Here is a 9569-nt window from a genome sequence, read left to right as displayed (position 1 = left end):
CGGAGCCTGGAGCCTGCTTCAGATTCTGTGTCTCCCTCTCTCTCTGCTCCTCCCCTGCTCATGCTCTGTCTCTCTCTGTCTCAAAAACAAATAAACATTAAAAAAAAATTTTTTTTAGCCCAGAAATAAAAAAAAAAAATCAAACATTAACCAGGGCAAGTAGAATCACACACACTCACCCACTCCTCAGAGGGACAGCCCCCATGGTCAGCTCAAGCCACCGTATCTACATCTGATGGTATGAGGTCACCCTAGCTCATCCCAGAATTCACAACCTCAGGACGAAATTCATTCCTCTTGTAGGTCTGTTCCCATCTCAGCCACACGGAGCAGGGCTCTTTGCTTTGAATGTGATCATCTTTCAATAACTGTTTAAATAAGTTTACATATTTATTTTGAGAGAGGTGGAAACAGCACGAGCAGGGGGGAGGGGCAGAGAGAGAATCCCAAGCAGGCTCTGCACCGTCCGCACAGAGCCTGACGTGGGGCTCGAACTCCCGAAAACTGTGAGATCGTGACCTGAGCTGAAATTAAGAGTTGGATGCTTAACTGACTGAGCCACCCAGGCGCCCCCTGTATGTGATAAGATCAAAAGGTACTGTTTTAATGGTCAGAAAGGTGAAGTTGCTTCCCAGAGTCACACAGCTAATGAGCGTGGGAGCCTGCCGTCAACAGCCTGTGATCAGAGTGTGTCCACTGAGTCATGCATCCTCTCTGTCACTGTGTGAAGCCTAGTCCGTGTTGGGCTTAGGGAACAGAGGCTTTATTTACACTCGGTGGCAATGAGGAAGGGGCCTGATCCGGAACTTTTGAGCAGTAAGACTGAGCATCTGCAGAGCTGTTCAATGAACCTTAGTCAGTAAACCCCGCCTCCCTGGCTCCTTGCCTTTCAAGTTGAAGGGGGCCAGAGGAGATTGTATCATCCAGGAGTCCATTTCTGGCTAGGCTCAACATCCGGTAACCCAAGGGGCCCAGACAGACCCCCACCTGAGTTGGCTCAACCCAAATCCAGGCATCTAGTTGGCAAGCCTGACTTTCTTCTAGAAAGATAATGCGTATGGGGTGCCTGGGTGGCTCAGTTGGTTAAGCATCCGACTTCAGCAAAGGTCATGATCTCACGGCCCGTGAGTTCGAGCCCCACGTCGGGCTCTCTGATGACTGCTCAGAGCCTGCAGCCTGTTTCAGATTCTGTGTCTCCCTCTCTCTCTCTGCCCCTCCCCTGTTCATGCTCTGTCTCTCTCTGTCTCAAAAATAAATAAATGTTGAAAAAAATTAAAAAAAAAAAAAAAGAAACAGGGATATTGCTACATTAGGTCCAGTGCCAACTTTTATCAGCTATATATAATTAACCATAAAGGACCATATCTACATAGCTTCTGGCACCTTCCCAGCTTCCACCAGGTCACACCCTGCTTGATTTCCCCCCAGTGTTCTCTTCTTAATGGCCACCTGCTTCAGTACTTTGACCAAGGAACACAAACTGTGGACCCAATCAACCAGAAACCTTTCGTATCTAATCTACCTTCGCAGACAGTCTCCAGGATATGCTCTGATGAAAGCCTGCTCATGAGGAAGAGTTTTAAAAAGAGTGGGTGGGAACCTCATATTCACAGGGGAGGGAGAGGGAAGTCTCTGGGGGAGCTGGGGGACCAGAAGGCGCTTCGTTCCTTTGACTCCTCCCATATATCCCCATTCCCGTGATTCCAAGCCCAAAGTTGATCAGTGACCAAACCTGGACTTCCACTGTGGCCAACAGGCAGCAGGTGTGGCTCCAGCTAGACTGCAGAATGGCAAAGCCCATCAGTCACTTCTAGGGGCAATCTTCCAACAATAAAGCATTAACCGTGATAATCCAGAGCAAGGCTTGTTCTGCTTTTCCTTCCTGGCATCCAGTCATAACGGGGAGTCAGAACCAGTTCACCCCCTGCTGTTTTGCTAACGCTCCATAACTGTATCTCCAAACCCCTGTCCCGTCTGGGCCTTATTTTAGTTCTAGGGGGTCCCAGGCCAAGAGCCTGATTAACCACTTCCCTCTTCGAACCATTGCATGCCTCCATAGTGAAACTTCCATAAAACCCCTAACCAATGGGTTTTGGAGAGGCTCTGAGTTTGGCAGGCCCACCCAAGAGCCAGGAAGGCGGCCCACCTCACCTCCATGGGGACGGCAGAAGGCCCTTCCGGATCTTACCTTATGTACTTCTTCTCCGGTTATGCGTTCGTATCCTTTATAATCAGATGAGTTCTGAGTTCTGTGAGCCATTTTGGCACATTATCAAACCTGAGGAGCGAGTCGTGGGCACCCCCAGTTCAAAACTGATCAGTCAGAGATACGAATGGCTCAGGACTTGGCATCAGTATATGAAGTGAGACGGAACTCTTAAACCCATTGGATCGGATCCCAAGTCCAGGAAGGCAACGTCAAAATGGAATTTAATTGTTGAACACCCAGTTGGTGTGAGGGGAGAAAAAACAAACACTCACCTGCCAACTGCCTTCTGACCTTCAGGTAAAAATATTCAAGAGAGAGAATTGGCCAACTTATCTTTTTATTTATTTATGGGGGGGGGGGGAGAGTTTATGAGCAGGGGAGGGGCAGAGAAAAAATCCCAAGTAGGCTCCACACTGTCAGCCCAGAGCCCGATGAGGGGGCTCGAACTCACGAACCGTGAGATCATGACCTGAGCTGGGATCAAGAGTCAGGCGCTTAACCCGCTGAGGCACCCAGGGGCCCCTGGCCAACGTGTCTTTCAGAGCCAGCCTTACAAGTTGCAATTTTGCCAACAGATGGCAAAGCCACCGTGGAACCAGGCGTTTATCTTCCGTTCAGTTGGCGGTGACGACGAGGGCAGGCAGGTCAGGTGGTGGAGTTTGTGATGGGTTGGGCAATTTCCTTTCAAAGGGACTACGGATAGGCAGGGCATGCAAGAATGGACATCTCTAGAAACCGGATCCCGGTCGGTAGAAGGTCTATACACTTGTCCTGCCCATATATACACACCCATGGAAGTATATTCAGTCTATAAACACATTGAAACATACAACGTGTATTTACATTATGTGTGTGTGTGTGTGTGTGTGTGTGTGTATATGCTCACTGTATACATATTACACACCCTATATGTACATAACATATACACACTCACACAACACAACGCACACCTGTCCCTTGTATGCACACAAATTCACACATGCCTGTATGTGTGCACAACGTATGCATACTCGGATGAATGCACACGGCGTACTCCTTTCGACCCGGATAAGCAGGAACGAATGAATCCGATGGAAACACACTCCCGAGACCTGCCCCCATACACGTAACTGAGCACTCACGCTCATCTACACACAGAGTGACCCCCCCCCCCGCACGCACCCTCCCCCCACCCCCCGCGTGTCTGCGCGCACCCCTCCGGGGCCGTCACCCCCTGGCCTAACATCCCCGGCTCTCCCTTCCCCGACAGCCATGTTCAGCGTCCAGGCGCCCTTCTTCTTCTCCATGGGCCATATCCTCCTCTTCGTCTTCACGGCCTCTACCATATTTCACCTTCAGCAGCGGCTCGCGAAGATTCGCCCCAGCTGGCAGTTCGAGACGCTGGTGTGGGCGCCCGCGGAAAACTCGACGACGCCCCGGCCCCGGGGCGGCATGTTCACCATCAACGCCCAAGGGCGCCTGGGGAACCAGATGGGGGAGTACGCCACCCTGTACGCCCTGGCCAAGATGAACGGGCGGCCCGCCTTCATCCCGGCCGAGATGCACAGCACGCTGGCGCCCATCTTCCGGATCAGCCTCCCCGTCCTCCACCACACCGCGGCCGGCAGGATCCCCTGGCGGAACTACCCCCTGAACGACTGGATGGAGGACCGCTACCGCCACATCCCGGGCGAGTACGTGCGCCTCACCGGCTACCCCTGCTCCTGGACCTTCTACCACCACGTGCGCGACGAGATCCGGCGCGAGTTCACCCTGCACGACCACGTGCGGGAGGAGGCCCAGGCGTTTCTGCGGCGGCTGCGGGTGGGCGGGCGGCGGCCGGGCACCTTCGTGGGCGTCCACGTGCGCCGCGGCGACTACGTGCACGTCATGCCCCGCGTGTGGAAGGGCGTGGTCGCCGACCGCGGGTACCTGGAGCGGGCCCTGGGCTGGTTCCGGGCCCGCCACCGCGCCCCGGTCTTCGTGGTCACCAGCAACGGCATGGCCTGGTGCCGCGAGAACATCGACGCCTCCCGCGGCGACGTCGTGTTCGCCGGCGACGGCGTGGAGACCTCGCCGGCCAAGGACTTCGCGCTGCTCACGCAGTGCAACCACACGGTCATGACCATCGGCACGTTCGGGATCTGGGCCGCCTACCTGGCGGGCGGGGACACCATCTACCTGGCCAATTACACCCTCCCGGACTCCCCGTTCCTCAAACTCTTTAAGCCCGAGGCGGCCTTCCTGCCCGAGTGGATTGGGATCTCGGCAGACCTGTCCCCGCTGCTCCACCACTGATGGTGGCCGGCCTTCGGCACCCCCCTCCCTCCTTCGCTGGCTCCCCCGAGACCAGCTGCCCGAGGCCCCAGGGGCGTCTTGTTCCGTGGGCCAGGACCCTTCCCTCTCGCACCAGGACGCTTGAGAGGCCGCAAGAAACCCAAGTCGCCACCGACTTGAAATAGCACGTTTCTGTGTCCCACGCAACAAGAGCGGTGGCGGCACATCTCTGGGGTTCGTCGAGGCAGCGGCTCAGCGATGTCACCGGGAACCCCAGTTCCGTCCATCTTGTTCAACTGCCATCAACTCCTCTCAGACCGCTCCCCACCCGTACCCCCCCCCACCCCCATGATCCCAAAACGGCTGCCACATAACCGGCTGTCACATGCAGGCAACCTCTTCAGGAGGCAGCCAAAAAGAGGTCCGTTCTTCGGTCCCTTTTGAAGAGTGAGGGACGCATTCCAAAGCCCTCCTGCAACTGGCCCCCCCCCCCCCCCCCCATAGCTCACTGGCCGGAAGTGTATCACATGCCCGCCTGACCCAACACAAGGCCAGGCGAATAAGACCCTGGGATTGGCTTAGCTGCAAATCAATAAATCTTTGCCCCCTTCAGCCGGGGTGTTGATCAGCCTCCTCTGAAGGATGTGGCGGCGGACAGGAGGAAAAGCGGGGCGCTCTTACCGAGGAGGAAGGACGCAATGTACGTACGGAAAACAGGGAAGCCTTGAACTCGGTTGTCTGCTCGCTCCACAAAGCCGCCTGGCCAAGGAGGCAAGCGCGCCTCAAATAGCGCGGACAACCACCTCTCCAAGCCGTGTCCTTGGCCTGGCTCATTTTTTTTTAGTTTGCCCGGAACGGGGTGGGGGTGGGGGTGGGGGGGACCTTTCCCCCGGTTTCCGAAAGAGCGCCGCCCTGTTGGCCAGTCGCCGGCGTGCGTCCCAACACCCCCAGGGCCCCACTTCTGCAACCCTGGCTTCCCAGGGCCTGGGACGATTACTGTTGAGAACTCTGAGCGCAGCATGGCTCAGTGGACTTGAAGCGGGTCCATCTGTCCCCTCCGTAAACACTCGTGGCGGTGGAACCTCGCTCGGATCCCCGCCAGCGAAGGCGGGGTTGACAGAACCTAGCGGCCGACGTCTGGATCGCCTGCGTGTGTGGCCGGTCCCCCAGGACAGCTTGGACTTCCGCCTGGAACATTCCCTCATCCGGCCGCCATCTGGGTGTCGGAAGCCACCATGCTGTGAGGGGGCCCAGGCTCGCTCCGAGGCCACGCGTAGGTGCTAACAATGAGCGGTCTTAGCTGGGGTCAACTTCAAGTCCTTCGGCGTAGGCGTCCCCCAGGATTCCACCTGTGACCAAAGAGGTAATGGGGGAAATAGAGAGGTCTAGACTCCAAGGGCTCAACAGAGACTCCTCGGGCCTGGAGTTCACAGGTTCACAGCCCGGAAAGAGACAATCTGATGCCTCAATCAGAGTGATGTTTGAGCCCAGCACTCACCGCGGGCCAATTGCAGAGAGGTCACACGATACAGACAAGGCCACCGTATTTGTAAGGGAGTCGGTCTGAAAAGGAAGTAATAAAGGAATATAAGGACTGGGAGGCACCTGGGTGGCTCAGTCAGTTGAGCATCTGACTCTTGATTTTGGCTCAGGTCATGATCCCAGGGTCGTGGGATGGAGCCCCACGTTGGGCTCCGCCCTAAGCATGGAACCTGCTTGGGATTCTCTCTCTCTCTCCCTCTCTGCCCCTCCCCTGCTTGTGCATCACCCTCTCTCTCTCTCTCTCTCTCTGAAAAAAAAGAAAAGAATATATATGTAGAGAGAGGAAGATGCTCCAAAAACCAGTACATAGGGAAAAAGCGTTTACCACTATTTCAGTGGCTGAAGCCAATCAAGTGGCCACACCCAATTTCAAGAACAATCCACCCATGTACCCCAGAATATTTGTGCTCTAATAGCTACCTCACATCCTGCAGGCCTTCAAGGTCTCTCTAGGGGGTTCTCTTGGAACCCTCTTCTTTTGACTTGGGACTCATGCGATGGGGTGCCACGATTCTTAGTATGCTAATAGCTCTCTGCCTCAATAACTGTATGAACTCATTCAAATTCCCAGTCTGATTTTTAAGTTTTTATTTGTTATTTTTCGGTAATTTATTTTATTTTACTTTACTTTATTTATTTTCAAGTAGGCTCAGGGCGCCCGGGTGGCTCAGTCGGTTAAGCGTCTAACTTCGGCTCAGGTCATGATCTCGCAGTCTGGGAGTTCGAGCCCCGCGTCGGGCTCTGTGCTGACAGCTCAGAGCCTGGAGCCTGCTTTGGACTCTGTGTCTCCCTCTCTCTCTCTCTGCCCCTCCCCTGCTTATGCACACACACTCTCTCTCTCTCTCTTAAAAGTAAGCATTAAAAAATACAAATAAAAAATAAAAAAAAAGTAGGCGCCACACCCAGCATGGGCCTCGAACTCATGACCCCGAGAGCAAGAGTTGAATGCTCTACCAAATGAGCCAGCCAGACCCCCCGTCCCCCACCCCCCGGTCTGATTTTACACAGCTTGAATGGGTGATGGTTTTTGGATTGGGTTTCGGTCTTTATTTTTTATTTTTTATAATATTAAAAAAAATTTAATGTTTATTTATTTTTGAGAGCGAGACAGAGAGAGACAGAGTGCAAGTGGAGGGGCAGAGAGAGAGGGAGACACAGAATCTGAAACAGGCTCCAGGTGGCTCAGTTGCTTAGGCATCCAACTGTTGATCTCGGCTCATGCCATGATCTCATCGTTCGTGGGATCGAGACTCGCATCAGGCTCTACACTGATAGGGTGGAGCCTGCTTGGGATTCTCTCTCTCTCTCTCTCTCTCTCTCTCTCTCTCTCTCTCCTTTTCTCTGCCCCTCGCTCACTCGCGCACGCTCTCGCTCTCTCAAAATAAATAAGCAAACTGAAAACAATCCTAAATGAATTTGTTTATAAATTTGGCATTCTCCCTTTTAATGCACATTTTAAATGCATGGGGGTGGTGCGTGTTTCACATGCTGCTAAATTAAACAACATCATGGTTAGGTGTCATTTCCAACAATGGCCATGAGGACATCTCCCCTCCATTTCAACCACCCAAACCTTCCCCGGCCCATCCCTGATCTCAGTAAATGGCACTGTCCATTTACTTGAACCCAAACTTAACTTCGTCTTGATTCCTCCTTTCACACCCCATCCACCTGCAAGTTCTGTCAGCTTTACCTTCAAAATATACCCTGAATCTGACCTTCTGTCCCTCCTCCACCGTCGCTACTCTGTCCAGGTCACCATCACCTCTGCCTGGACATCTGCAAAAGTCTCTTAAAAACTACGGGTGCCTGGGGGGCTCAGGTTATAATCTCACGGTTCCTGGGATTAAGCCCCTCATAGAGCTCTGTGCTGATTGTGGAGACTGCTTAACATTCTTCCTCTCTCGGGGCTCCTGTGTGGTTCAGTCGGTAAGCGCCGACTGAGGTTGTGATCTCGCAGCTCATGGGTTCGAGCCCCGCTTCAGGCTCTGTGCTGACAGCTCGGAGCCTAGAGCCTGCTTCGGACTCTGTGTCTCCCTCCCTCTCTCTCTTTCTCTCTCTCTGCCCCTCCCCATTCATGCTCTGTCTCTCGAAAATAAACATTAAAAATAATAATAATAAATCTTAAAAAAAAAAAAACATTCTCTCTCTCTCTCCTTCCGCCCCTCTCCCGCTCTCTTGCTCTCAAAAATAAATGAATTAATTAAAAAAAAAAAAAACACCCTAACTAAACAGGGGCGCCTGGTTGGTTCAGTCGGGAGAGCAGAGGACTCTTGCTCTCAGCGTTGTGAGTTCAAGCCCCACGCTGGGCATAGAGCCTACTTGAAAAAAAAAAAAAAAGCATAGGTGTGTAATTCTACACCACAGCCATAAGAAAGGTACGCTATAAAATGTCTATTAAAATATGCCTTGAAGAATGAATTTGACAGTGGACCAGTGAAGTGATGGCAGAAGTGAGGCAAAGAGACCAGTGAGATTACCAGATTTCAAGATTGACCATAAAGCTAAAGTTACCATGACAAACTTGTGCTGGCATAAAAGCCGGACAAATGGGAGCCAACAAAGAGCCCAGAAATAGACCACATATATACAGTCACTTAATCGATTGATTGATTTTTTTTTTTTTTTTTTTTTTTTTTTTTTTGTTTTTTTTATGAAGAAGACAACACAGTTCAGTGGGAGGATAGAAGAGCTTTTCACGGTGCCTCGGTGGCTCAGTCAGTTGAGCATCTGACTCTTGATTTTGGCTCAGGTCGTCCCAGGGTCCTGGGCTCTAGCCCCGCATCAGGCTCTGCACGGAACGGGGAGCCTGCCTCAGATTCTCTCTTCCTCTCTCTCTCTCTCTCTCTCTCTCTCGCCTCCTCTGCCCCCTCCCCTTCTCCCACATTTGAGCACGCACTCTGTCTCTAAAAAGAGAGCTTTTCAAGAAATGGAAGCAATCCAGTATCCTTATAGAAAAAGTGAACCTTGATCCCTTCCTCACACCATTCACAAACATTAACTCAAGATAGACCACAAAATGTGAAAGCTAACAGCACAAAGCTTCTAGAATAAATGACCTTGAGGTGGGCAAAGGTTTCTTTTTATTATTATTTTTTAAATTTTAATGTTTATTTATTGGTGAGAGAAAGAGAGACAGAGCACGAGCGGGGAAGGGGCCGAGAGAGAGGGAGAGACAGAATCCGAAGCAGGCTCCAGGCTCCGAGCTGTCAGCTCGAACTCACCAACTGTGAGATCATGACCTGAGCCGAAGTCAGACGCTTAACCGACTGAGCCACCCCGGCGCTCCTTATGTTACTTTTCTAAAAGTAATCTCTACACCCAATATGGGACTCAAACTCACAACCCCCTAGATCAAGAGTCACATGCTCTACCAGCTGAACCAGCCAGGCACCCTGGTTTCTTAATGAATACACACACACACACAAAACCCCAGTAAACTGATAAACTGGGCAAACTAATAAACAGAAAAACTAGTAACCTGTACATCTTCCTAGAGAGCCCACACTGATTCCCAGTTCTTTTTTTTTTTTTAATTTTTTTTCAACGTTTATTTATTTTT

The 9569-nt window shown here is 52.1% G+C and overlaps 1 protein-coding gene and 1 long non-coding RNA gene across 2 annotated transcripts; one reads left to right on the top strand and one right to left on the bottom strand.

The window, feature by feature from the left end:
* Positions 1–2393: 2393 nt before the first annotated feature.
* LOC121026260 (galactoside alpha-(1,2)-fucosyltransferase 2-like) lies at positions 2394–4549 on the top strand. The gene is made up of 2 exons (XM_040469122.1): positions 2394–2506; positions 3459–4549. Exon 2 carries the CDS (start codon positions 3461–3463, stop codon positions 4484–4486), a length of 1026 nt encoding a protein of 341 aa, XP_040325056.1. The 5' UTR covers positions 2394–2506; positions 3459–3460; the 3' UTR covers positions 4487–4549.
* An 87-nt stretch (positions 4550–4636) lies between these two features.
* On the bottom strand, positions 4637–6110 carry LOC121026261 (uncharacterized). Its single transcript, XR_005788318.1, has 2 exons — positions 5964–6110; positions 4637–5814 (listed from the first exon to the last, which is right to left on the bottom strand). It is a non-coding gene; the product is annotated as an uncharacterized LOC121026261 (long non-coding RNA).
* Positions 6111–9569: the final 3459 nt, after the last annotated feature.

The sequence above is a fragment of the Herpailurus yagouaroundi genome, unplaced genomic scaffold, assembly GCF_014898765.1.
Source record: "Herpailurus yagouaroundi ecotype Mexico unplaced genomic scaffold, PumYag 67928, whole genome shotgun sequence".
In the NCBI taxonomy this organism is placed as follows: domain Eukaryota; kingdom Metazoa; phylum Chordata; class Mammalia; order Carnivora; family Felidae; genus Herpailurus; species Herpailurus yagouaroundi.
This window is presented reverse-complemented; position numbering and strand designations above follow the sequence as displayed.